The sequence below is a fragment of the Bubalus bubalis genome, chromosome 4, assembly GCF_019923935.1.
Source record: "Bubalus bubalis isolate 160015118507 breed Murrah chromosome 4, NDDB_SH_1, whole genome shotgun sequence".
Lineage (NCBI taxonomy): Eukaryota > Metazoa > Chordata > Mammalia > Artiodactyla > Bovidae > Bubalus > Bubalus bubalis.
This window is the reverse complement of record NC_059160.1, coordinates 10,571,942-10,599,280: the sequence shown is the minus strand read 5'-3', so window position 1 is coordinate 10,599,280 and position 27,339 is coordinate 10,571,942. Positions and strand designations below refer to the sequence as shown.

At 52.3% G+C, this 27,339-nt stretch overlaps 1 protein-coding gene, 1 long non-coding RNA gene and 1 pseudogene across 2 annotated transcripts; 2 read left to right on the top strand and 1 right to left on the bottom strand.

Annotated features, from left to right (window-relative positions):
* The first annotated feature begins 1,298 nt into the window (after window positions 1-1,298).
* Window positions 1,299-1,393, top strand: LOC112584780 (annotated as a pseudogene).
* A 6,874-nt stretch (window positions 1,394-8,267) lies between these two features.
* LOC112584450 lies at window positions 8,268-10,336 on the bottom strand. The gene is made up of 3 exons (XR_003108623.2): window positions 10,166-10,336; window positions 9,123-9,704; window positions 8,268-8,404 (listed from the first exon to the last, which is right to left on the bottom strand). It is a non-coding gene; the product is annotated as an uncharacterized LOC112584450 (long non-coding RNA).
* On the top strand, window positions 9,324-27,049 carry TUBA8 (tubulin alpha 8). The gene is made up of 5 exons (XM_006071395.4): window positions 9,324-9,456; window positions 19,681-19,903; window positions 21,366-21,514; window positions 22,964-23,644; window positions 26,738-27,049. The coding sequence occupies exons 1-5, from the start codon at window positions 9,454-9,456 to the stop codon at window positions 27,029-27,031; spliced, it is 1,350 nt and encodes a 449-aa protein (XP_006071457.2). The 5' UTR covers window positions 9,324-9,453; the 3' UTR covers window positions 27,032-27,049.
* Window positions 27,050-27,339: the final 290 nt, after the last annotated feature.

Here is a 27,339-nt window from a genome sequence, read left to right as displayed (position 1 = left end):
TGGTCTGGAGAAGTGGCCATGAGGTGGGCCTGCTGGCGTGTGATCCAGACAGACTCCCCCATTGCAACCCCTTCTTTGTGTGTTAAGGAAATGGAGATCCCAGGGTGAAGTGACCCCCAGGCTTCAGCTTGCATAAGACAGGAGTCCCCTCCACAATCCACGTCCCTCACTGCTCACGGTGCCCCTCATGTACCCAAAAACCAGCCACTGGAGCTTGCCATCCTCACACGTGCCACCTCGGCCCCAGCAAGTGGGTCGCTTCCACTGGTTCTGAGATAACGGTTCTCGGGGCTGAGGGGCAGCTGGGGAGATGGTGAGGTAAGGAGCAGCTGGGCTGCATGGGCCGTCACAGGTGGGGTGGACAGTGGTGGGGAGGACACGGTGCTGCCTCTAGAGAGGGGCTGAGGGCATATTTCGTGGCTTTGTGACACGTGGCAGGTGACACCATGGATGTGTTTGCTCACATGTGTTCATGCTCTTTTAAAAATGATGTTTTATGTGTCTAAAACTGAGAAGGCACAGAGGGTGTCTTTCCCTCCTGCTCCACACCCCTGGCCCCCTGCCCACCACCATGGCCACCTGGATCCTTCCACGTAACCTCTGATGCTAAGCTCCTCTTTCTCCACAGATGATGGCGTGCTGCACACGTGCGCCATGCTTTTAAACCCAGTCTTGGGTGTTTGTCCGCATCCGCTCTTGCAGAGCTGCCTCACTCTGTTCAGCTGCCCCATGCTCCCTTCTGTGACAGGCTTGCAGTACAAGCCCCACACCTTTCCCTGTAATGCCATGGAGCCGCTCCACCCTCTTCTGAGCCCGAGTCTGAGAGGAACAGATGGGCATCACACCTCTGCTGCCACTTCCTGGCAAATGCAGCCCTCTGTCCAGCCTGCCTGGTACCTGGTGAAAGGCTGAGAGCCAGCCTTTCACACTCCCAGATGCTCCACTTCTAAGTCTGGGGTGGCACTGTCTCTGCCAACCACTAAGCCAGCCACGGGAAATGGCAGAGAGGCCTGATGTGAACTGCAGAGAGGGCGTCTGTCCGCCTCTCCCCTCTGCTCCCCAGCTGGAGCAGCCCCGGGCTGGTGGGCCGCTGTGTCTGCACCCAGGAGTGGCTGTGGGTTGTCGTTCTCTCGTGTGCTCTGCTCAGGCAAGCTCCCCTCCCTAGGCTTCCCTCACCACCTGCCAGCCCCGTGCTTTGGAACTTGACATAGCAATTGTTAATGAGATTGCTTCTCTACCTCTGGAGATCTTGGTTCTTTGATGACAAGGAGCTGAATTAAGAGCAATGGACATGGTACTTGCTTCAGGAGCATGAATGCTAAAATTGGAATACAGAGATTAGCATGACCTCTGTGCAAGGATGACACGAATTCGTGAAGCATTCCATATTTTTAAAAATAGTAAGGGCCTACTGTACAGCACATGGAAATCTACTCAATACTCTGTAATGGCCTATATGGGAAAAAACCTTAAAAACTGGCTATAACTGATTCACTTTGTTGTGTACCTGAAGCTAACAACGTGGTAAATCAGCTATACTCAAAAAAGAAAAAAGCAGTGGACACAGGGCCCTACTGAAACCCCCATGTGTGCCATTCCTCCAGGGTTAAAGTGGGATCCAGATATTTTTGGCCAGCCTCCAGGCCACTTGATAAAAACAGATTAAAAAAAAAAATTTTTTTTAAGCAATGGTCATGTATGGATGTGAGAGTTGGACTGTGAAGAAAGCTGAGCGCCGAAGAATTGATGCTTTTGAACTGTGTTGGAGAAGACTCTCGAGAGTCCCTTGGACTGCAAGGAGATCCAACCAGTCCATCCTAAAGGAGACCAGTCCTGGGTGTTCACTGGAAGGACTGATGCTGAGGCTGAACTCCAATACTTTGGCCACCTCATGCGAAGAGTTGACTCATTGGAAAAGACTGATGCTGGGAGGGATTGTGGACAGGAGGAGAAGGGGACCACAGAGGATGAGATGGCTGGATGGCATCACCGACTCGATGCACATGAGTCTGGGTGAACTCCGGGAGTTGGTGATGGACAGGGAGGCCTGGCATGCTGCAATTCATGGGGTCGCAAAGAGTTGGACACGACTGAGCAACTGAACTGAACTGGACTGACTGATATATTTTAGAAATTTAAAAAATTGTATAAAATCAAATTTGGGACTTGTGATCCCATGCGTCTGAGATAACCACTGTAATGGTGGGGTTTTTTTTGTTTTATCTTTCAAACATCCAGCCCTCTTGGTAACCCCAGTACTTGAGAACCTGTGAAAAAGTGGCTGCAGACGGGGTTTGTTCAGGAGAGTATTAGCTGGCTGAACTGCAGGCCAGCAGAAGGGCCTTGCAGCCAGTGGGGGGGTGGGTAGGCTGGCAGAAAGGCTGAGGTAGAAGAGGGGTGGGGGCCACCAGAGCCGCTGTCCCTCCCCAGGTGGCCTGGCAGGGCTGGGTTTTATGACCCACTTCTAATTTTAATACTGACCCCCAGCTCTCATTTCACACTGTTGACAAGCTCCTGTTTTTCAAGCACCTCTGAAACTTTTCACATACCCTTGTCACCTTTTCTACCATCTGAGATGGGGACTGACAAGCATCAGGTAATATTTGGAGACTTGGTTGAAAAACCAAAGGATTTTTGCAGAAATCCTTTTAGAGAAAAGTCACATTAACAGTAGCATCAACGTTGATGGCAGAAAAGCAAATCTCTCCCTGTGGAGAGATGCTGGCTCTGCTGCTGAATTGCTCTGTAACTTTGCAAACGTCGTCTAATCTTCAGGTCTCTCTTTCTCTCTTTCTTTCTTTTTGTAATGCCAAAAACATTTTGTATTGGGGTATAGCTGATTAACAATGTTGTGGAAGTTTTAGGTGAACAGGGAAGGGATTCAGCCATACATATACATGTATCTGCTAAGTCGCTTCAGTCGTGTCCGACTCTGTGCGACCCCATAGACAGCAGCCCACCAGGCTCCCCCGTCCCTGGGATTCTCCAGGCAAGAACACTGGAGTGGGTTATTTCCTTCTCCAGTGCATGAAAGTGAAAAGTGAAAGGGAAGTCGCTCAGTCGTGTCCGACTCTTAGCGACCCCATGGACTGCAGCCTACCAGGCTCCTCCGTACATGGGATTTTCCAGGCAAGAGTACTGGAGTGGGGTGCCATCGCCTTCTCCATACATGTATCTATTCTCACCCAACCCCCCTCCCATCCAGGCTGGCATGTAACATTGAGCAGAGTTCCATGTGCTATACGTAAGTCTTTATTGGTTATCCGTTTTAAATACAACAGTGTGTACATGACCTCCCCAAAGTTCCAAACTGTCCCTTCCCCCTCAGCAACCATAAGTTTGTTTTCTAAGTCTCTTCCTGTTTTGTAAGTAAGTTTGTGTCATTTCTTCTTAGGTTCCACATATAAGGGGAATAGGTCTCTATTTTCATACCTTAAAGATGGGGATAAAATTTTTATGCCTTATTTTCTTTATGATACTTTTGTGTCACGTGAGCAAAAGTCTACTAAAAAGACTGGAAGGTGTTAAATGATACAGGGAATGGAGTATTTAAAGTACTACAAAATATTTATTATTATAAAATAGGATGGTTAAGTCTTTTTGATAACATCCACTTAAAATATTGGTGCATGAAATAGGTTAAATAGACACGGACTTTGCATATAGCACATTTAGTTGGATTAAATAAGATTAATGGTCCCTGAGGGATCTGTGTCTTGTTACATAGGCAAATGCAAGTTAACACTTTCTTGGGGCTGTTTAATCAGGACTAGGTCAAGAAATGACATGCTGTTTGCCTCACCTTTTTCTTCGGGCTGTGGAAGGTGAGGCTGGAGAGTGGGGAGGTGATGGGGTTTGTGAGAGAGTATTTGGTAAAGACAAAGACAGGGGATTGTGACCTGAGAGGGAGTTACTCGGTCTCAGACAGGGAAGCAGGTGTGGGTGGACACTCAGATTTTAATGGTGGATCTGTGAGGTGGTGCTGCTGGGGTCAAGACTCCAATGTCCACTTGACCAGAGTGAAAAACAGCGTGGTCCTGGGGTGGCTGTCCTGCCACATAGGGTGGCCAGACTTATATTTTCAGGGTTGTGAATAGGCCACATTACTCATTATATTTGTAAGACATGAAATGTGTTCATTCCAACAACCTTACTAAAAAAAAAAAAAATGCATAAAAGCAACATCATCTCTACCTTCTCTTCCATACAAGTGCATATTGTCATAAACATGTATCTAGTGCTTTCTATGTTCTTAATATTATCTATTCAGTTTTCAGCATTACTGCTTCTCTACTATACACATTTGTCTCCTGGGGTTGCTGAAGCAAATGACCAGAAGCCGGGGGGCTTCAGACCATAGAAGCCTACTCTCTCATAGCTCTGGAGGCTGGAAGTCCACAGTCAGGGCCTCTCTCTCCAGAGGCCCCGGGGAGGATCTTCCTGGTATCCCTGGGCTTGTGGCCGAATGTCTCCCACCCCTGCCTTACCGCATTCTGTGTTTCTATGTCTTGTCCTTTTCTGTCTCGCTTAATGTTGCTGGATTTAGGAAGCACCCTAATCCAGGTGCTCTCGTCTTGAGATCTTAGTTGACACCTGCAAAGACCCTTATTCCAAACGAGGTGACGGTCGAGGTTCCAAGTTCTCCTCTTAGCAGCCACATAATCCTTCCTGCTGGTGTGCTGGGCCTTCTAGTTCTTTCCGACTTTTTGCTAGTATAAACAACAGCTCTGAGCAGGCTGTATGTGCAAAGGCCATGAAACGACACGGTTATTTTTCCTGGGATAGTTTTCTAAAGTGGGTTTATGATGTCAATGGTGAAAACTGTTTTCCAGCTCTTTTAACACACCGCCAGGGTATGGTGGAGAAAGCCTGGATCTCTGTGATACCCATAGCGTTCTGTGAAATTTCTGGGAAACAAGAGAACCCAGCAGCCCTTCTGAAAGTGAAGAGTCAGCTGTATGCAGAACACCAAGGCCTGAGGGGAGATACTGACCTGACGGCCTATCTTTCCTTTGGTGCTGCTCGTTTGGTGCTTTTAATAGGGCTGGCAGCTGCAGAAGGTGGTCACAGGATCAGTAACAGAGCCTTAGGTGTGGGTGAGGGCAGGGCTTCCACTGGCCTCTGACCAGCTTGCCCGTTTGTGAAGGAGGCGAGTTTTTCTTCGTTCCCTGAGCTCAGTGTTCTCTGCACGTCACCTGTCAGTCTTTGACCCCCAGCTCTAAGTGCCCACTGCCTCCTGTCCCCTCCATCTCATTTTTCTGTGACTGGCAGGTGAGGGCCTAAAGGGCTGCCCCCACCCCCGGCTCCCACCCAGGAAGCTGAGCTTAGCCAGGATCAAAGGCAACACCATGGGAGTGGATGTGTTGAAAGCTCCCACTTCTGACGTCAGCCAGCTGGCAGGCAGGGAGCAGAGGAGGAATCAGAACCATCAGGGAAACGCTGCTGTCCCCTGCTTGAAACAAGGCCACCCAGACCCTCCTCCTCGGTGGGTTTAGGAGGGGACTCACCTGGGAGCAGGGCCGCCTGGGCTGTGTGCCTACACCTTCGTGCAGTGGTCAGCCCTCAGAGGGGAACCAGCACACCTGCGATTCTGTGGCCATCAGCGCCCCCTCCCTTTCAGCACCTGCAGGGCTGGGACACAAGCAGGGAGCCCAGCATTCAAATGCAAGGGGTCTTAAGGCAGGCAATCACCCATCACCAGAGTTAAATCCATTTGGCAAGTGCCTAAATCTAGATAATCCTATTATCAAATACAGTTTCCTCCAGGAATCTCGAGCTTCCCCTAGCAGTGTGGGTGCCTGGAAGGTACCAGGTCTTCCTCCAGGCTCCGGTCTCCCCTCGGCAAAGTAAACTCCATCTTTTCTTTTTTACTATTTATTTTTTCTTGGCTGCACCCGGTCCTAGTTGCCACACGTGGGATCTTTCACTGTGGCATGCAGACTTCTCTCTAGTTGTGGTGTACTGGGTTTAGTTCTAAGCCCCGTGGCATGTGGGATTTTAGTTCCCCAACCATGGGTCAAACCCACGTCCTCTGCATCGCAAGGCAGATTCTTAATCCCTGGACCACCAGGGAAGTCCCTACTTCACTCTTTTTACAAGAACGAAACACTGTATCCTAGTTGGGTCCAAATCACCTGCTTTTGAGGCTGATTTTTAAAAATCTCTATGGGAAGCAGGGAAGTTCCGAACTGTCAAGAGCAACATTGCTCTTCTCTGTGAACAGCCTGTATCTTACTTCAGTTTTTCCACCTGCAAAAAGGGGGACTGTATTAGGGTTCTCCAGAGAAACAGAACCCATAGGAGACACACATACACAAAGAGAGAGAAAATAGGGAGCTGGCTTGCATGATCATGGAGCCTAAGACATAGTCTTCAAGTTGGATCCAGGAGAGCTGCTGGTGTGAGCTCCAGATCAAGGCAGGAGAAGACCAGGGTCTCAGCTCAGCGGCCAGGCGGGCAGCTAGTCCCTCTTACTCAGCCCTTTCATTTAATTCAAATCTTCAGCTTACTGGATGAGGCCCACCTCATCCAATTGGGAGGACAATCTGCTTTACTCATCTTACCGATTCAGATGTTCATCTCATTCAGAAACGCCTTCACAAACACACCAGAATAATGTCTGACTGAATGTCTGGGTGTCCCATGGCCCAGTCAAGTTGACATCACAGGGACTGAAAACACATCTCCTGCTTTCATTCCAAACTTCTACTCAGGGAGAAAGACATAGAATGGAGGTGGGATCCAGGTTTCTCCAGACCAAATAATTGTGAAACAGAGGACTTAAAAACCAAAAAGAAGTCGACGTTTTTTACTTTAAGACTCAGGCTACTATGTTAGTCTTCTAAGATGCCACACAAGAAGGGGCTTAAACAACAGAAAATAATTATCGCACAGTTCTGGAGACTGGAAGTCCAAACTCATAGTCCGTTTCTGGTGAGGCCTCTGCTCCTGGCTTGCCAATGGCCACCTTCTTGGTTGGCCTCCCTCTGTGCATACACTCCTGGGGTCTCTTCCTCTTATAAGGACATGAATCCTACTGGATCAGGGCACCACTCTTATGACTTCATTTAACTTTAATTACCTCCCTAAAGGCCCCAAGGACCATCTCCAAATAGAGTCACATTGAGGGTTAAGGCTTCAACAAATCATTTGTGCGGGAGAGGGGACACAACTCAGTGTATGCCAGCTACCCTTCTTTTTATCTCCCTGGAACCAAAAGATGCCATGTTCAGCATTTATGGCATAGACATGGCTCCTGCCAACCCTTAACCTCATAAAGGTGAAAGATGAAAAGGGTCAAGGAGTCGTCATGATGAGGCTGCTGAAGCCTCATAACCACCAGTACTGCCATTATCATTTTTACCCCCAAGACATTAAGAACCTGTTCTTAATGACATTAAGAACTTATTTGGTAATTTCAAAGAGAACTCAAAAAATCAATTTACTCAGCAATGTTTATGTGCATCTTTGATGCACTTGACTAGCTACTTTTGAGAGAGAGCACCAAGATGAATAACACCCCAGACTTCAAAGTGTTCCATCCAGTTTTGTAGAAATAAACACATGCACATATACACAGACCAAGAATCCCAAGTAGGGACTTCCCTGGTGGTCCAGTGGCTAAAACACTGTGCTATCAATGCAAGGGGGCCCAGGTGTGATCCCTAGTCAAGGAACTAGAGCCCACATGCTGTAATGAAGATCCAAATAATATTAAAAAGAAAAAAAGATTCCAAAGTGAAGCGTGGTAAATGTCATGGAAGTGATAAAGTGATCAGTAAATGCTATGGGAGTTTCAAAGAGAAATAAATACACAGTTAATGAGAGTCATCATCCTTTATTGAGCATTTGCCATGTGCTCGGCAGTTCGTTTAATTATGTTTCTCAATTTTTAGGATCTTTATAGACAATTCATAATTTATTAAGCACTGTATGTATCAGTGTGTAAAGCATTGTGTCTGAGATGCTCTAAAATACAAAGATGATTAAGACATGTGCCCCCAAAGGACTTCCCTGGTGGTCCAGTGGCTAACACTCCGAGCTCCCAGTGCTCAGGGCCCAAGTTCAATCCCCAGTCAGGGAACTGGATCCACATGTCACAACTAAGACCCGGTTCAGCCAAATAAATAAATATTCAATAAGACACATGTCCCGTCCTCTGTCCTCTAGAAACTCACAGTACAGATCGGACAACATAGGAATGGACGCTCAGCAGAACAAATTGCTACAAAATCCTGTTCTCATTCTCCACCAGCCAGAGATAGACAGTCAGGAAGGGAAGGTGGATCTGTGTGCTGGGACACTTGGCGAGTCATCACATCCTGCCAGAGCAGCTGTGTGTGGTGGCACCTTGCAGAAAAGCTGTGGATTTGCCTGGAGTCACTCGGGGTTTGGTGGGCAGGGCCTGAAGAGAGCGGGAGAAGAGACTGGAGTGCCTTACTGTCTCAGCTCAGTTTGAACTCTGGTGGGGAAGTTTGCAATGCTTACAGCTTAACTGGGGAGGGGAGGAGGGGAAGTGAGGGAACTGTAATCAATCGCATGGCCAAATCTAAAGTGCAAAGAGAGGGCCAGATCCATTGTCCCCACCCCACCACCCCCAACCCAGGGGAGTGGGGCAAGGCCCTTGGCCCTTCCACATCACTTGCAGCCCCCAAGAGAAGGTCTTAGCAAAGAGGCAGAAAAAAGAGGCAGCTGAAATCCTGAGGTGGTTCTGCATATTCTGGGCTTTAAAGTAGGAAGAGGGAGAGATGATAAATGGATGGAGAAAGAGACTTGAAAATAATGGTGGAGGGGTGATGTCCAGGAACAGAGGAGTAGAAGCGGGAGGGAACAGAGGACGCACTGAGAAGTACCTCCTGTGGCGGTGGGTCGGGGGTGTCTCACCGTTCTCTCAGTGAATCCCCCAACAACCAGGCCAGCCTCGGGCAGGTGCAAGGGCTTCAAAGCCTAGGTGATGAGCAGCCCCAGAGCTGAGCTTGGAGCCTGTCCCTCCCACCGAGAGCCCTGCTCCCACCCTGCCGCCCCCTCCTGGGTTGGGGGTGTCTGCGCAGCGCACCGAACCCCAACCAGCTGCCTTTCCTGCCACAGGAAGAGGATCAAAGTTTGGGAGCGTGAACACTTACTCAAACAGCACTTTCCATTTCCTTCTTGGGCGGCTGGGTTCACAAAGTATGATCGTGCAGAGCATAGTGCAGGAACCGGCCCTCCACCCCACCCCCGCGCGCTGCTCCCCTGGCGGAGACCGAGCCGCCGGCGGGCCGGTGGGGCGGAGCGATTGTGACCTGTCCGGTCCCTCCCTCCCCGGCTCTGTGATGCTGCGGGGCAGCTGCTGGCCCAGTATGCCTGTCCCCGGCACCCTCCCTCCTGGTGTCACAACAGCGGAGGCGGCTGTATCTGGAGCAGTTGGGGTGGGCAGGCCCAGGCGGGAGCGAACGGGCTACTGGAGCAGCCGCGATGGTGAGCCTGCGGGGCCGGGGCGCGAGGGGCGCTGGGCCGGGGATGGGGAGGGAAGAGAGTGGGGGCGCCCACCCCAGAGCCGCTCTCCTCCGCGGCTGACAGCTAGCTCTTTGGATCCGCGGAGCTCGAAGTCTCCTAGGGGTGTCAGTTCAAGGTCGAGGGGTTCATACCCTCGCGCGGGGGGTAACACCCACCTGGTGCCAGTGGCCTTTTCCTAGAGAGAAAGTAGAGTCTGGGGCGAGTTGCGCCTAAAGGGAGATTTGTGCACGCAGGTGAGGGGAAGGGGACCAGGGGCCGCCCGCGCAGAAGAGGTTAGGTTCCGAGACATCACCGTGGGGCAACTCAGGGACCCAGTGGGGGAGACGGGCCGGCGGGGTGGGGGTTGGGCAGGCAGGCCGGGGATTCCCGACTTGGGGGTGGGGGCTGGGCGGGGCACTGGGTCAGGTCCCACCAACCAAGTGTACAGAGCCCCACGCTGGGGGCTTCCTTCTTTCCCATCCCAGGGCCATCTGGCTTGGGTCTGGGACACTTCCACCTCCAGCTCAGCTTCCCAGGCCCTGGCACCTGCTTCCAGCTCCCCAGTTTTTCAAGCGGTCAAAGCCAGAGGACTTTGGCACACAGGGTTTCAGACCGCTTCTTTCCTTCCTACCCTGGCTGCGGTGCCCGCCCCATCTGTCTGTCTCCCTCTCCTCTGGGACTGGGATCTTACTTGCTGGAGAGGTCCTCTCCCAGGGCTGCAGTCCCACCAGCTGGAGGCCCTCCCCTCGCCCCCTGAGTCCTGGGGTGGGTAAAATTTGCTGCCAGTCGACTTCACCCTGATGCCTCAAAACACAAAGAACCCAGAAATCTCCTGGACTGGAGGCCCCACTGTCTGGGGCTCAGGGAGGGTGGCAAGATTGGCTGGGGGAGGGGGCGGCGTCAGCTTGACTGGCAGGCCAAGGTCAGGCTGTCCTGGCACTCTTCCTCCAGTGTCAGTGGCCAGCAGGACAGGTGAGAACCTCCCTCCTCCTCATTCTGGAAAGTGCCCAGGGCCCCTGGCTCTGGCCCCAGCTCTGCCCATTCGAGCTCCAGGCCTACTCCCCAGAGCAGGCTCCTAGGGAATACTGGGACTGGCCAGAGGAGTCCACCCCTGCCTGAGGCCAGGGGTCACAGAGGGAGTCCAGAGCCAGGAGTTTCTGGAGTTTTGGGCTCCTGGCTTTGCAGCTAGCTATGTGACTTCAAGTCACTTAATCTCTCTGAAGTAGTTTTTCTCATCTCCAAAATGAAGAGGGGTTATGGTTCAAATTTTCAAAGTTCCACCTAGCTTTACTATTTTAACCTTTTCATTGCAGAGAAATCCAAGCATATACAAAATGAGAGCGTTATAATGAACCCCTGTGTATGCCTCAACCAGTTTCAACAATTATCTACTTAATGATGAGTCTTACTTCATTCACTCCACCCCGCGTTATTCTGAACCACATCCCAGGCAGCTTACTCAAGATCTGATATTTAATATTTATAATATCCAGCACATAGCTAGTGCTGTGTAATTTTCAGAGTGCTGCCTCTTACACACGTGTTCTAATTCTCACCTAAAAGCTGCAGTGAGTCTTAGAGGGGATTCCAGGACCCAAATCCAGCTCTCTGAACAGAGGTCAATGTGCACTCAAAAGGCAGGTTTCTGAAAATATCTAGTAAATAGAAAAATGTAAAGTAAAAACCTTGTTTTAAATGTGCTAAGGAATCTGAAAGATATTTAACTGAAAATCTATGGCTGAATGTTTTGGAAAGAGACTCTTTGTTTTGAAACACTGAATTTTATGTAACAGGTTCTATTTGGAGCATTTATATACATGGGCAGCACTGTCTTGATGGGAAGACATTTTTTTTGTTGACTATTTCACACTCACAGAGCCTCTTTTTTTCCTTTTTTTGACGTGTAATTGCTTGTCAATGTTGTGTTAGTTTCTGCTGTACAACAACATGAATCAGCTATATGCATACATGCATCTCCCCCGTCTTGAGCCTCCCCCCCCCACCCCATCTTCCATCCCACCCTCTAGGTCACCACCAAGCTGAGCTCCCTGTGCTACACACAGCTTCCCGCTAGCTGTCTGTTTTGTGTATGGCTGTGTACATATGTCAGTGCTCCGCTCTCAGTTTGTCCCATCCTCCCCCCACCCCCATGCCCACATGTCTGTCCTCTATGTCTGCATCTCTATCCTTGCCCTGCAAATAGGTTCATCTGTACCCTTTTCTAGATTCCATAAGTATGCATTAATATACGATATTTGTTTTTCTGACTTACTTCACTCTATGACAGACTCTAGGTTCATCCACATCACTACAAATGACCCAGTTTCAGAACCTCTTTTTTAAAACCCCTTGACTTGTTCCTAAAACCCTAGGATGACACACCGGCCCCAAAGTCCCACCCGTGCAGAAGGACTTTCCTTCCGCAGTGTCTGGACGCCCCTCTGGAGGGCTGGGAAGGCTGCCCATGTTGAGGATGGGCTCGACATTTCTTAGGTTCTAAGTGAGGATTTTATAACTAACCCTGTAACTGAGCATCCCAGTCTGCTCCCAGGGTCCCTCTGGCAAGCAGTTCTCTTGGGAGCCAAGGCTATGACACCTGTCTCGGTGTCAGTGATTCCAGGCCTCAGAGAAAGTGTCTGTGGCTCACAGGGGATGAGGGCACAGCCTGTTCAGTGCTCTCCTCCTGGGTTAGCAGCATGCCTGTGCATTCTGGCGGGGAACTGACATCAGATGGCAACAAAGAGCCTGTCTTCCTGCAGAGCTGGGAGGCTAGAGGGCAGAGTGTTCTGTGTGAGATGGACACTGCTTCTGCATCCGCAGGCCTCTGCAGACTCCCCTGTGCAGGTGGTGTGGCTGAGTGCTGCAGAGCCCAGGCGTGTCTTCCAACTCGGCACCTGCGGGGGCTGCGGCCACTGCACTGTTCTCCCTTCCCATCACTAAGTACGGGTCCCCTGAGGTCCCTGGGCACGTCCTCTGGGCAGCAGTGGAGCCCCCAGCCCCCAGGCAGTGTGTCCATAGGAAGCATCCAGGCTTCGGTTGGGCCCACGCAGAGCCCAGGGGTGACGCTCTGTCCTCTCCGAGTGACGTCTCAGTGACCTTGAAAGGAAGAGGGAAAGTTAAAATAGCTTTTGAGAAGGAAAGAGCTGGCACGTACAGGGCTAGTGATGGGGTGGGTGGGAGGATGTGGCGCTCTGGGACAGGGTGGACCGCTGCTTCTTGCCTTTGGCCACCAGGGACCAACAGTGCTCTCTGTGGTCTTTGAGGCCAACATCCCCTGTTGGCGTCTTCCTGTTAGAATTTCTCTGTGATGAGCTGCGTGTGGAAGAGACCGGGAGGACAGTGGGCACCACATGTGGCTGATTAAAGCTTGCTTGCTCTCTCCTGCTCCTGACCTGAGTGTCAGCTAAAGCTCAAGGGCCTTTGGCCTCATAGTGTCTAAAGAGTCTGGGAGTCTGTGACCGGCCTGGCTGCTCCCCAGGCTGCCTGTGGTACCTTGTTGCTGCCCAGCTGCGGCGCCTGCCATCTGAGTCCTCACCTGATGTTAACTGAGGTCGACTCTGTTCCTGCTGTCGCCAGCTTGCTATCTGTTCTCTGAGTCCAAATATGATCTAATTGAAGGATTTTGAGAAGAGATAGCGCAGCCTCCCAGGAATCATGTTGTTCTTGCTTTAATCATCCCTCGGGAACCCTGGCTCTACTTTTCACCCGTTGTCTCTGACCTGGATCCTGGCATGATTCATCATCCCAGCCTGACAGCTGGAAGTACGTGGGCCTAGGAGTAAGCTTCCTGAAGGCAACCATGTGGCTTGACACACAGGTGGTCGGGGTATGTGGCCTGGTCCCGGGTTTTCACTGGCCCTCACTGCTGGCCTGTCAGTTCCCTTCCAAGATAATATGCCCGTTTTGCTGGCTTGTGATACTTCAAAACCATTTTTTAAAGCTCCAGAGCCTCCTTCTGCAGAGGACTGCAATTAGCGGGTCTGAGTTCTCTGAGAACAAATGGAAAGGAAACGATTAATATTAAAATAGAAATAGTATAAGGTTGACACAAGGAGAGATTTCTGGCTGTGGAGTTATACCAGCACTGTCAAGTCTGGAGCATATTTTTCCTACTGTTCTGCAGAGCTGGGCACCCTCTCCATGGAGGATGGTCATGGGCACACGGCCTACACCAGCCTAGACTTCGGACAGCCTAAGCAGTCCGTGGGACCTGCCCTAAATTCTCCTGCTCCAAATCCAGCTGAAATGCCCCAGATCCTACCAGCCTGTCTGAATTTTCCACGCAGCCTGCAAATAGTCCTCCCCCCAGGAAACCAAGCCAGAAGCTGTTTTTTCTTCCTTTAGTATCGACTGCTCTGCAGGCCCTGGCCACCCGCTCCTTGTTAAGCAGGGTTTTCATTCCAATCACCCCTGAATTTATTGAGCACCTGCTGCATTCAAGCCCTGTACTTGATGCTGGGAATCTGGCAAGAAAACAGGGGCTCTTTGCTGTCCACCAGGAAAGTCGAACAGTGAACCGTTAGCTAGGAGCGTGCAATACAGTGTTGAAGAGGAGGTGGCCCATGCTGGTGTGGGGGCTTCCAGACCTCCAACAGGAGAGGTGATCAGTGAGCACGCAGAAGGGTGAGCAGGAGTTGGCCCAGCCCCTCTTGACGCTCTCGTGCGCACTTGGCTGTAGATCTGCTGCAGGAGCGGATAGAGCAGGTCACTTCTGTCGTCACCCAGTACTAGATCTGGGTAGGGGTGTCATACCTTGCTTGGGGAAGGGAGCTCCTGTGTTAAGACCCTCCATCTCCCTCACCTTCACCCCCTGGGTTGCTGGGCCAAGAGGGGACCCCTTTCCTCTCACAGGGTCCCAAGAGCAGAGAGCTGGAGTCAGCCCTACGAGCCCAGAGTCAGGATAGAACTGGGGGAGGAACAGTGTGAGAGAGAAAGCTTGAGCTCTGCCCGCCAGAGAGGGAATCTGAACCAACCATGAGTTTGGAGCAAACACTTGATGTAAATACTGTCTGCTGGGTCAGCACACCCCTCTCCCTCTCAGCGCACACCGGCCCTGCCCCACCTCTCACCACCCCCCTCCCCTTCAGTACACACCAGGCCCGCCCCCACGCCTCAACACACACCAGCCCCCATCCCCCCCCAGCACACACCAGCACCCTCCTCAGCACACACCAGCCTCTCCCCAACCCCCCAACACCAGGCCCTGAGCACAGGCCTGGTTCTTCCAGGAAGGGTGGCCTGTTTTCTGAGGCGCCCACACTGAGCCGTTCTCTTCTGTTCTCTCTGCAGTGGAGCTTTTTCTGGTCTGGAGTGTTGTTGTACAAGCTTTCCTGGGCTCCAGCTGTCAGGCTTGGGCTGCAGTGAGCATGGGGGCTGCTGTGGGCATGGTGGACCACTGTGGGCGTGGGGGACTGATGTGGGTGTGGGGGGCCGATTTAGGCGTGGGGGGCTGATGATGGGGTAGGGGGCCGATGATGGCGTGAGGGGCTGATGAGGGCATGGGGGGCTGCTGTGGGCATGGTGGACCGCTGTGGGCATGGGGGGCCAATGTAGGCATGGGGGGCTGATAAGGGCATGGGGGGCTGATGATGGTGTGGGGGGCATGGCCCCTGGGCCCTGGGGGCTCAGAGTGAGAACGAGGCAAGGGTCCAGGGTGGCGTCCAGGAGAGGACTCTGCAGAGGTCAGAAGGTCTAGATTTCAGCCCAGGCTCTTTCCTTACAGAGCTGTGAAATTCCCAATCTGTCCTTTACCTGTCTGAGCCTCAGCCTCTTCATCTGTAAAACAAGGGGTGGGAATCGTATTAGATGACCTGTGAGGCCGGCCTGGCTCGAGCTTCTGAAGGCTCTGAGCTCACAAAACTCCCCGGTTACCTGTCTTGGGCATGAGAGCCCGCCCCCAAGGCCGTCAGCACTGGACATGCTCCTGGCTTTTCTGTGTAGAACCTCCAGGCAGGAATGAGAGGTGGTGACAAGTAAGAGCCGCTGGAGAAGCGGGTGGGATCCTTGTCCCCTCAGGGCAGGTGCAAACGGGGCACAGATGTTAGCACTGGGGGCCTCGCCTAACTTCATTTCACTGGTGATTTCCTTGTGTAACTTTATTTTATTTATTTATTTATTTTGGCTGTGCTGTGTGGTTTGCGGGATCTTAGTTGCCCAACCGGTAATTGGACCCTTGTCCCCAGCAGTGACAGCCCCTGAGTCCTAACCACTGGGCCGCCAAGGAAGTCTCCCTTGTGTAACTTTACAGTCCTTGTTTGCCCGACAAACTGGGCTCTTGGTAATTGCCAGCTGAATGAATGGCGAAGTGGAAAGGGACAGGACAGGCCTGGCCCTTGTCGATGGGTTGCTGTGTCAACGCGCCCTTGTCGATGGCCCTTGTCGATGGGGCCCCACCTGGACCTCGCTGTCTCCTGTCTTTAATGTTGGGTTGTCAGCATGAGATGTCAACCCTTCAGAGAAGCATGGCAGTGTGTCGCCTGCATACCTGTCGTCCAGATTTAATCATTGCTATTTTTCTGCCATGTTTATCTGCTGTGCTTGTTGAAGTCAAGTCAAATGTAGATGTCATGACATTTTACCGTAAATGCTTCAGAAGTGACTCTAAAAATAAGAGCTTTTCGATACTTAACTACACTTTCATTATCATGTTTAACAAAATCAATCCGTTTCTCTATTTATCCCCTCAAATATTTTGATTTGTTCAAACCAGAATTGAGTTAAAATTCATACACGCCATGTGTATTTTATGTTTCTTAAGTTCCCCTTGATATGGGTCAGTTCCTCCCTCACCTTTGATTTTCATGAGTTGAGAAGATCGGGTCAGTTGCCCTGCGGAACTTACCAGCTTGTGGATTCATGCTCGTAGTGTCTCTTATCCCTGGACCCCTGTGTTTTCTATAAAGTGGGAGCTACTTATAAAGGGTTTAATACATTAAGGCTGAGTATTTAAGTTTTAACAAATTTTATTTTTTTATTGGAGTGTAATCGCTTTACCGTGTTGTGTTAGTTTCTGCTGTACAGCAAAGTGAATCAGCTACATGTGCACGAATGTCCCCTCCTTCCTGAGCCTCCCTCCTAGCCCGTCCCCCGTTCCAGCCTCTAGGTCATCACAGAGCCCTGAGCTGAGCGCCCTGGGTTGTACGACAGCTTTCTGTTGCTGCCTGTTTTACATGCGGCAGGGTGTATGTGTCAACCAACGCTTCTCTCTCAATTTGTCCCATCCTCCCATCCCTCTCTGTGTCTACACGTCCATTCTCTACATCTGGGTCTCTATTCCTGCCCTGCAAACAGGTTCCTCTGTACCATTTTTCTATGTTCCATATGTATGTGTTAATATACAGTATTGTTAAGGCTGACAAGAAGCTTTCCTGGGAGGTGTGCATGTCCTACTGCATTATTGGTTTTCTCGCTGCCGTGGGATTACAATCCATCCCAGGATCAGAGGTTACAATCCATCCCAGGGTCAGAGGCTGGTAACCATTGAAGTTAACTTCCCCTTGTGACCTGTAAGTAGCAGTGATTCTTTGGCACTCTGTGAACATCTAGTTCCCCTTCAGTCCTTGTCCAAATCAACTATATAATTAGAAACTATTGTATGCAATATTTCTTAGTATATTATTCCTTCCACCCTGACTAGCTCACTGTCTTCTGTTAAAAGAAGTGCTCTCCCTCATCAACAGGGCTGTTTGGATAGGTAGATGCGTTTCTCTCCTGTGGGCTTTTTTTCTTAACAACATGAAGGGCTTGTGGATTTTTGCGTGTCCATCCCGTTTCAGTTGACTACTGCTGTTCCTCTTTCTGACCCTCGGGTTGTTTCACCTTTGGCCGAGGGAGCCTCTTGTGGTTTCTGAGCCCTTTCTGGGTCTGTGCTCTTGGGCTCCCCATGGTGTTCCAGAAGGTTCTCACAGGGGATCATCTTGTGTGTTCCTTGCCCCAGACCTGGAATCCCCCCACCCCCTAGGGAGTCCTGCTTTCTGCTGGTGGAGACTGGTGCTGAGAGGCCGCCCTGGAGGCATCTATGGGCCCATCAGTTATTTCTGAGTCTATCTCATGCCTCCAGTTACTCTTGTCAATTAGTTTGACAGGGAAACCAGCTCCCTCCTCCTGAATGTTGTGTGCCCGTGTGTGAGGCTGATTTCCGCAATGGAGAGTGGCATATTGACTCGCATGAGGTTAAAGGGATGTGTGGACATCCATGTCCCCACGTTGGTGGTCTTCAGGACTTCAGATCCTTCTGTCTTCTCCTCTTACCTTTGATCTTCCTAAAATACCCCAGCATCCTTCCAGAAAGGCCCAGAGCACCCATGGGGAGGGGGTGCCTGGAGATGGTTGGGGGTGGGGCCACAGGACAGCATGTGGGACCAGCTCCTTTCAGGCCTCTCCAGGTCCCCTCGCTCACATACCCCACCCTCAAGGAGGCCATGGCTTCCTGTGAAAGCGTGGTCCAGTCGGTAGCTGCTGGATTTGGGGGTTCTTGGAGAAGGATACTGCTTCCTCAGGCCTGAATCGAGTCCTAAGACGAAGCCCTTTCATTGTAAGAGGAGCGTCAGCCTGAGGTCTCCGGCTTCCCATGGATGCATCTTCCAGGGGGAGAGTAAGGCTACAGGGAAGAAAATGCATAATGATGAAGCTGAAGACAAGGCTGACCATAGCAGAAGTGATCGTGGTGACTTATGCTTTTCACACGCAGGGAGGTTATGTACCTCAGCCCAGCCCACACAGCACAGCTCGTAACTTGAGAGGCAAGATTCGTAAGCAAAGCCCTTTCCTGGCCACCAGGCTCATGGAAACATGGCCGGTTGTATTCCTGGCCAGGCCTCTGTGACACCCGGAGGCCAAGCAGCACGGAGACCGTGTTAGAGCACTGGGTCCTGATGCCTCTGACCACCCCACACCCACACTGGGAGAGCCCCAGGGTCCCAGGAGTCCCATACCCCTTGCCCAGCCCCGGTCTCTGGAGGCTGTACTCTGCGCTTGGATTCCCTGGAGCTGGAAAATGCCAGCTCGGGTCATGGATAAGAATAGAAGGCCACACACCAGGCACATGGTTCCCGGCCCAGCTCTGTCCCGGGCACAGAGGCTCCTGTGAGGCCAGAGCTTCCCTGGAGGGGCATGGGGGGTGATGGGCACACCGTCCCAGCAGAACCATAACACACACACACACACTCTCATGTCTGCATACACATACACACTGCCAGTCTCGAACACGCTCACGATCACACTCTTACAAACATACACCCACACATTTATCACTTCACACATTCAGACACATGCACCCCTCCCCATCCTAAGCTGTTAGTACCAGAACCAATCATGTAATTGTGGCTTCACACCACAACATGGAGAAGGACCCTCTGAAAATCAGCTTTATTTGGCCCTTGGCCTGATGGGTGAGGGAATAGGTTATGGTGGCCACAGAGGAGACTTGGCTTGCCTGTCCCCTCCCAGCCCTTCCCTGCTGATGTGCTGATCCTGTTTTTTTTTTTTTTTAAATAAATGTTTATTTTAAATATTTATTTATTTATTTGGCTGTACCAGGTGTGAGTTGCAACATGTGGGATCTAATTCCCTGACCAGGGATTGAACCCAGGCCCCCTGCATTGGGAGGGCAGTGTCTTAACTGCTGGGACCCACAGGGAAGCCCCTGTACTGACCCTTTCTTATTCCTACATTTGTACACTAAACAGTAATGACAACCATGATACAGACTCCAAGACACAGTCCTCCCGTGAGTGTTTCTCTGCTCTGTGATGGGGAGCTGTGGACTGTGTGCGTGTGTATGTGTGAGACAGCGTCTGGGAGACTCTGGCTGAGGGAGGAACATGATCGGTGCACCGGGCACGGCGGTGGATTCGAGGATGGATTCTGCTGTTCTCACTGGTTCTTCTTGGACCGGCGTCACCGGTGCAGGAGTCCATCCGTGGTTGGGAATTTCATGTTTCATCTGTGCGGCTGGCCTTCTCTTTCCTTTTCTTGACACAAAGGATTAACCATGGAAAGCCACCCTCACAGCAAACCATGGAGCTGGGGTTCTTCCTTGGAACCAAGTCTTGATCCACATGCCATGGGGCCCAGAGCCCACCTGCTGGGCAGGGGCAGGGTGTCCTGCCTGCCAAGTGCTAGGGAGGGACACGTTCTCAGAGGCGGGGCCTGGGGGCCTGGGCAGAGGCCGGCTGGGGCTCTGACTGGCCTGCTCTCTGCCTGCAGCGGGAATGCATATCCGTCCACGTGGGCCAGGCTGGGGTCCAGATCGGCAATGCCTGCTGGGAGCTCTTCTGCCTGGAGCATGGCATCCAGGCCGATGGCACCTTTGGTGCGCAGGCCAGCAAGGTCCATGACGATGACTCCTTCACCACGTTCTTCAGCGAGACCGGCAATGGGAAGCACGTGCCCCGGGCCGTCATGGTCGACCTGGAGCCCACAGTGGTCGGTGAGCATGGGCCAGGGTCCTGCCCAGGAGCAGCACCAGGCTGCAGAGGCCGTGGTCCACCATGGTGCTGTGGTCCACCATGGTGTCTGGGGAGGCTTGGGAGGCTGACCTCCCCGTGGAAGGGTGACCCTCCAGACCCCCACCCTCACCCCATGTGACTCATGGTTCCTGGAGCCCTCCCCAGTCTCAGGGTCTCAAGTGGGGATCAGAGGTCTCTGCTCCTCCGTTAAAGCTCCAACCTGGTTCTCTCCCCTCAAAACTGCTTAGGCAGACCAAAATTGCCAAGATTGTTCACTAAATACTAAGAATCAAAAATACCAGTAATTTCAGAAATTATAAGAAGCCCTCACATAGTCAGTTTCCCAAAGTGTATGTTTCCAGTTCTGTATTGATTGCAGTCCATCCTGGCAGGCCTGGTGTAACCTTGCAGCCTCTCACACACGAGACGAAATAGCAGCAGGCACTTTCTCTTACAGCCCGAGGTTGATGGATGTTAGAACGAACCTCATCTGGATCTTAGGGAAACAGGAGTACTGACTTGTGTCAGGGCAGGATCCTTGTTCTCCCTGCCGCCAAGCCCACAGCACCCCTGGTTCAGTCCACACTCTTCATCAGCATTTCCTCAGCTTCAAAGCCTGCTCACCAGCAAAGACGGATGAGTCCCCAGGGGTGTCTGGGCACTGCCTTTAGGGCCTGAACACTGTTTCTGGGGCCACAGACGCCAGTATACCTCCACTTGTACAAATATAGAAAGGACAGATGACCTTCCTGGGCCACTGCACAGAGGGGTGCTTTCCCTGGAGGAGCAGAGGGTGCTGTAGAGGAGAGGGGATGGCGGTGGGGCCTAAGGCCCCCTGGTCTGCTGTGTGTCTGCTTTGGTGGACCTAAGAGGTGAGCAGAGCCCCCATGCCACTGGAACCATTCTCGGGCTCTGGCTCTTCTGGAATGTGGAACACAGCTTTGCTTCCAAGTTGTTCTGAAATATCTCTAATGCCTGATGTGTATTGTTGCCTCTGGAGGTGGAAGTTAGGGCTGGGACAATCCCTGGGAGGCCTGGGAGCAGGTCATTCTGAATCTTTCCCTGTGTCCTTGAAGCATCTGGAGGCGAGTGAAGGTGGTTATATTCTGGGGTAAATTTTGCAGCATGAAGGAAAAACTGGAGGGAAGCCTTGGGGGTCCGGGCAGTCAGACTTGGTATCTGCCCAGCTTTGTAAACAAACCCAAGGCTCCCTAAGGTCCTGCCAGCAGAGCAGCTGGCTTCTCACTGCTGCTTGAGGCCCAGGCTTCTGCTCTATTGGAGCCTGTGTTACCCTGGAATTCCCTTAGCCTCGCAGATGTATTCTGGGGTTGTCTGTTCCACCTCAGTAGAGTTTAGTAGATAGGGGTGTCGTGTGTTCTCGTGGGAGGGGGGTGTCTTCTCTGGGAACCAGGGGTAAGACTGATGGTCGCCCTATCCCGGTAGATGAGGTTCGGGCCGGAACCTACCGCCACCTCTTCCATCCGGAGCAGCTGATCACGGGAAAAGAGGACGCAGCTAACAACTATGCCCGGGGCCACTACACGGTGGGCAAGGAGAGCATCGACCTGGTGCTGGACCGCATCCGCAAGCTGGTACGTGTGTGCAAGGGCGGGGAGCTGGAGAGCCCGCCAAGGTCGACAGGCCGGCGGGAGGACGCGGCCCCCGGCTGCAGGATAAACACCTGAGACTTGGGAATTTCTGCTTGTGTTCTGTAAGAGGCACGTGCTGGGTTGGCGCCCCTTCCTCCTCCTGGGCCATGTGGGCTGCCCTCCAGGCTGGTGCCTGGTAGCACGTACGGATGCTCTGCGGTGGTGGTGGGGAGAAATCCCAGGGGTGAGGAAGGTGGAACTCTTTGCTGGATGGCAGCAACAGGTTTCAAAGCATTTTTTGTTTTATTTTGAGCAGTTGAAAAGGTGAATTTATTTCACTTAACAAAGCATTTAACTTGGAGGAGAAGAGGAAGACTGTTGATCTATTTCAGCTTTACAGATGCTATTACAAATGCCACACACGTTCCTTTGTTTAATCCCCTAAACAACCATACAAAGGCGATCTCGTGCCTGGACTTTACAGTTGGGGAAATAGAGAGCCTGAGTGATTCAGTGACTTGGTCTGGGTCCCCCAGCTAGAAAGTGGCTGAGTCAAGATCTGAACTGGGTTGGTTTGACTGGGAAGCTCAGGGAGTCACTTGTCTACTTGAGCCCCGTTCCTAATCTGTACAGTGGAGAGGCGAGCTTGATCAAGGGCTCTTGACTTGGGAGCTAAGGGTGCCGAGTTTTCGCGTGTTCACTTTTCCTGTTTAGAGCAGAGTTCATGGGGGTCATCAGTCCCAAAGTCATTTGCAATCCCCAAAGTTCAGAACATCCAACTGAACACAGTCATAGATCACGTCCAGCGGGGAAGTTGCATGACCTGCGGATTCTCTTAGTTCTGGTGAGAGCTCACTGTCCTTGCTGAGCACAGTAGGACTCCTCACTGAACGATCACAGTAACCTTATTTATGAGAGGAATGTGTTTCTTGTCCGCACTTTAAGAAGAAACGTGAGTCTGGAGGGTTCGGTAACTTGCTCGAATATTTACAGCTGGGAAATGGCAAAGTTGATGTTAAATCTCAGGGTCTCTGACCCATTTATCCCTCTGAAATTGGTACCCTGAGCCACCTTGCAAGGTCGGGCTGGGCTGTATAAGCCTGCAGTTTCCACAGAATCGAAGGACAGGGCCAGGGAAATGGGCAAGGAGCTGGGGTCCACACGGGGTGAAGTCCTTAACCACCATGGTTTCGGAACCTCATTCCTGGTTCAAACAGGCCACTGGGCTGGAAGCTTCATGGACCTGGAGGCGAGAGCGTGTTTGCTGCCCCATATTTCAGCCGTTCCTCCCAAGAACGCTGCAGCTCCTATGTGTTTTCTGACTTCCTCAAGGACGGTTTGATTTCACCCACTTGAAAATGTTATGGGATGGAGCAGGCGGACAGAAAAGGCCGTCTGCCGGTGCCCACGCGAGGGTGTCCTCAGAGCTTTGTCTATGTCCTCCTCTCCCAGACAGATGCCTGCTCGGGTCTGCAGGGCTTCCTCATTTTCCACAGCTTCGGGGGCGGCACCGGCTCGGGCTTCACGTCTCTGCTCATGGAGCGGCTTTCCCTGGACTACGGCAAGAAGTCCAAGCTGGAGTTTGCCATCTACCCGGCCCCCCAGGTCTCCACGGCCGTGGTGGAACCTTACAACTCCATCCTGACCACACACACGACCCTGGAGCACTCGGACTGCGCCTTCATGGTGGACAATGAGGCCATCTACGACATCTGCCGGCGCAACCTGGACATCGAGCGGCCCACGTACACCAACCTCAACCGGCTCATCAGCCAGATCGTGTCCTCCATCACGGCCTCCCTGCGCTTCGACGGCGCCCTCAACGTGGACCTGACTGAGTTCCAGACCAACCTGGTGCCCTACCCCCGCATCCACTTCCCGCTGGTCACCTACGCGCCCATCATCTCAGCCGAGAAGGCCTACCACGAGCAGCTGTCCGTGGCCGAGATCACCAGCTCCTGCTTTGAGCCCAACAGCCAGATGGTGAAGTGCGACCCTCGCCACGGCAAGTACATGGCCTGCTGCATGCTCTACCGGGGGGACGTGGTGCCCAAGGACGTGAACGTCGCCATTGCCGCCATCAAGACCAAGAGGACTATCCAGTTTGTGGACTGGTGTCCCACGGGCTTCCAGGTGAGAGCAGGGGACACGATGGAGACAGACAGCTAGAGAAGCAGAGGGAAACCAAGGATGGGGAGGAAGGGGTGGAGACTGGGGTCCTGGGCTGACACGCGTTCCACGGGAGCTTTGGGACAACACGGGGAGAGGAGCGTAGGCCAGTGTAATGCTAATTTCTTTCATTCATTCATTTGTTCAGGCGCTTGTTTTAGGCCTGGAGAGCCTGGGAGGGGGTGTTTACTGGAAGGGGGGGGGCAGTATTGCAAAGGGGGAGGGCCCACCGCTTCCACCGGATGGTCTGCAAGCATCTCAGAGGTCTGGCAGGAAAGAACTTAGGCCAGTGTGTGCAAGTGGGCTAACCAGGCCGAGGGGGTGGAGGTAGCCCTGATCTGACCACAGATCAGAGAATGCAGTGACCGGATTATTCAAGTTGCCAGACAAGAGGGGCGGTTCCCTCCTCTAACGAAGGATGTGTCCTTCTCCCCAGTTTGTTTTGAAAAATTGTTCACCTTGTATGTTTTCATCAATTTAGAGTAAGGATAAGAAATTTTATGGTTATTATGTGGCTGTGATTCACTTACATTATGAAACCCTGACGTTTCCACTAAGTAGGAGTGAGCTGGGAGCCGGTTGTAGGTCTGCGTTCTGTGGGTCAGTGGGGGGATAGAAGACCCCGGCTCTCAGGACCGAGGATGCTCTTGGGAGCCGCCCCTCTGAGTTACCCTGGCGGGACAGGCAACTGCCTCTGCCCAGGGTCTCTCATCAGAGTTCACCATCAGAGCAACTGCCACTGTTCATGTTAGCTAGTCCCCTCCGGCAGGCCTTTAATGATTCAAAGGTTTACTGAACACCAGGGGAGGTTGTGCCAGTTGCTGGAGACAGAGAAGAGCTCGTCGTCTCAGTTTTCCCTGGTGGGACTTTCACAAACGAGGCACCGCGTGCCGGGCTCTTGGCTGAGCTGCTGATGGGCGAGCGGCCTCCGCACAGCTCTGCTCCCACCCTCGGCCAGAATCCTCTCCCCTGCACTGCCTGTCCTAACGTGGCAGTTCTGGTCACTCTTGTGAAAACATTCACGATCTTACCCCGAGTTGTTGTCATTTTCTCTTTCAAACAGAAACAGCAAGACAAGCTGGTAGTAAAATGAACAGGCAAAAAAGGGTGGTCGAGAAATTAACAAAAAAGAGATGCCCCCATAGTCTCATCCTTTTATTTATTTTTTAAACTCTTTATTTGTCACGATACTGCTTCCGTTTTACGTTTCTGGTTTTTTGACCACGAGCCATGTGTGATCTTAGCTCCCCAACCAGGAGTCGAACTGGCACCCCCTGCATTGGAAGGCGAAGTCGTAACCACTGGACCAGGAAAGTCCCCCCAGCCCTCCACTTCTAGCTGAAGTTCGGGGTTATGACCAGAAGGATAAGGCAGTGCTGGAGCCTTTGGCTGCTTCTCAGAAAAGCACATGACATGGGGGCAGATGGTGTTGAACTTCATGCTGTAGCACACTCCCCGGGATGTCTGTCCCCACTGACAGGGGTCCAGGGGTGCTGCTGTTGAAGAGAGAGCACAGCTGGCTGGTCCAGCAGACACATGATGTGGCACTGACTTCCCCTCCTCACTTTGATCCTCTGCCCCCATCTCAGCATCACTTCCACCCCCACGATGCTGCTTTCGTCTAAGGGGAATGGTAGACCATTCTGGGTTACCCGCCTTGGCTCTGTAGCCTGGTGCCACTCCCACCTCTGCCTCTCAAGAGGACTTGTATTTTAAAGCTGTGAGTTTAAGAGATTGGCAGTGAAGACCCAGTGGTCTAGGCAGGAGAGGCATTTGGGGAGCAGCTCCCAGTTCTCAGCGTCCCATGGGTATCGTCACAGTGGTCACCTGAGGCCCCTTCCAGGTCCCCAGAGTACTTGGTTTGGGGTGTGTGTGGGAGAAGGGAGATTTCCAGGATGGTAGCCCCCCTTCAACTGGGCCGGATCAGCTTGGAGGGCCCTCCATGCTGCCAGAACTTGGGGAATCCACTTGTCCAGCAAGACTTTTTAACTGACTTTCTTTTAATTAATTAGCTGTGGCTGTGCTGGGACTTTGTTGCTGTCCTCGGGCTTTTCTCTAGTTGTAGTGAGCAGGGGCTGCTCTCCAATTGTGGTGCTTGGGCTTCTCATTGCAGTGCCTTCTCTTGCTGCAGAGCATGGGGTCTGTAGCGCAGCCTCAGTAGTCGTGGTACACCGGGTCGGTTGCCCCGAGGCATGTGGAATCTTCCCGTGTCCCCTGCATCGGCAGGTGGATTCTTCACCACTGGACCACCAGGGAAATCTTTCTTAGATTTCCATGCTTTTCCTCCAAGAAGCCTCACACCCCAGAGGCAGAGGGCCTGGTAGATGCAGACACCATCCCCAGAAGCTTTTGCACCTTTTTATTTATTGCTTGAGGATATCTCTGTGATCTTTTAAACACCACCCTTCACCCTTGGCAGGGCTTCCCAAGGGGCTCAGTGATAAAGAATCCGCCTACCAATGCAGGAGACCCAGATTCGATATCTGGGTTAGGGAGATCCCCTGGAGGAGGAAATGGCTACCCACTCTAATATTCTTGCCTGGAGAATCCCATGGACAGAGGAGCCTGCCAGGCTACAGTCCATGGTATCACAAAGAGTTGGACAGGACTGAGCATGCACTCACGCACGCAAAATTTACCCTTGGCAGAGAAATTGCCCTAAATATATTGACCGCATAACTAAGAGAAAAACCTGAAATTCCCCTGGAAGGAGTGAATTCACAATAACTTCCGTCTCCGGGCACTGCCACGCCCCCTGCCTGACCCGTGTTCCGGACCCTCACTTGTCTGCTTACGTCTCCTAGGAGCATTTCTGCCAGCTCTTCCCCTCCGCTTGAATTTCCCCACCCAGTCCCCTTACTTCTGCTTTCTCTTCCACGTGCACTTCTACCTGCCTACCCCCCACCTTCACATGTGATGTGATGTGGGGGCAGAAAGGGGATGTGCTCCCCTCTCATCACATCCAGGCCTGCTGCCCCGTACCCTCCCCACTACATGACCAGGGTGTCCCAGCTTGAGTTATCCACTGACCACCACGTTTTGGTCCTCTGTTCCCAGGTGGGCATCAACTACCAGCCCCCCACGGTGGTCCCCGGGGGAGACCTGGCCAAGGTGCAGCGGGCCGTGTGCATGCTGAGCAACACCACGGCCATCGCCGAGGCCTGGGCCCGCCTGGACCACAAGTTCGACCTCATGTACGCCAAGCGCGCCTTTGTGCACTGGTACGTCGGCGAGGGGATGGAAGAAGGCGAGTTTTCCGAGGCCCGGGAGGACCTGGCTGCCCTGGAGAAGGATTATGAGGAAGTGGGGACTGATTCATTTGAAGAAGAGAATGAAGGGGAGGAATTTTAAATACAGATGTTCCTCCTGGCTGTGTCTCTTTATTCCTGCTACCTCTCCAAGCACGTTAACCCAGCCTGGATCCTGACACCAGTGCCCATGGGTGACAAGCCCACACAGACGCTGAGCTCTGCCAGACCCTCATGAGAGGATGGTGGCTTTGTGTCCCCAGAGGAGAACAGAGTCACTGTCTCTGGGTCAGGGTGGGAGGCCGAGGCGGGATTTAAGATTCTAGATGCGGCTGGCCCCACTGCAGACACAGCCTCCTGGCTGGGAAGCAGGCAGTTGAGACCTGGGCTTTGGGAGGGCTCTGGAAAGGG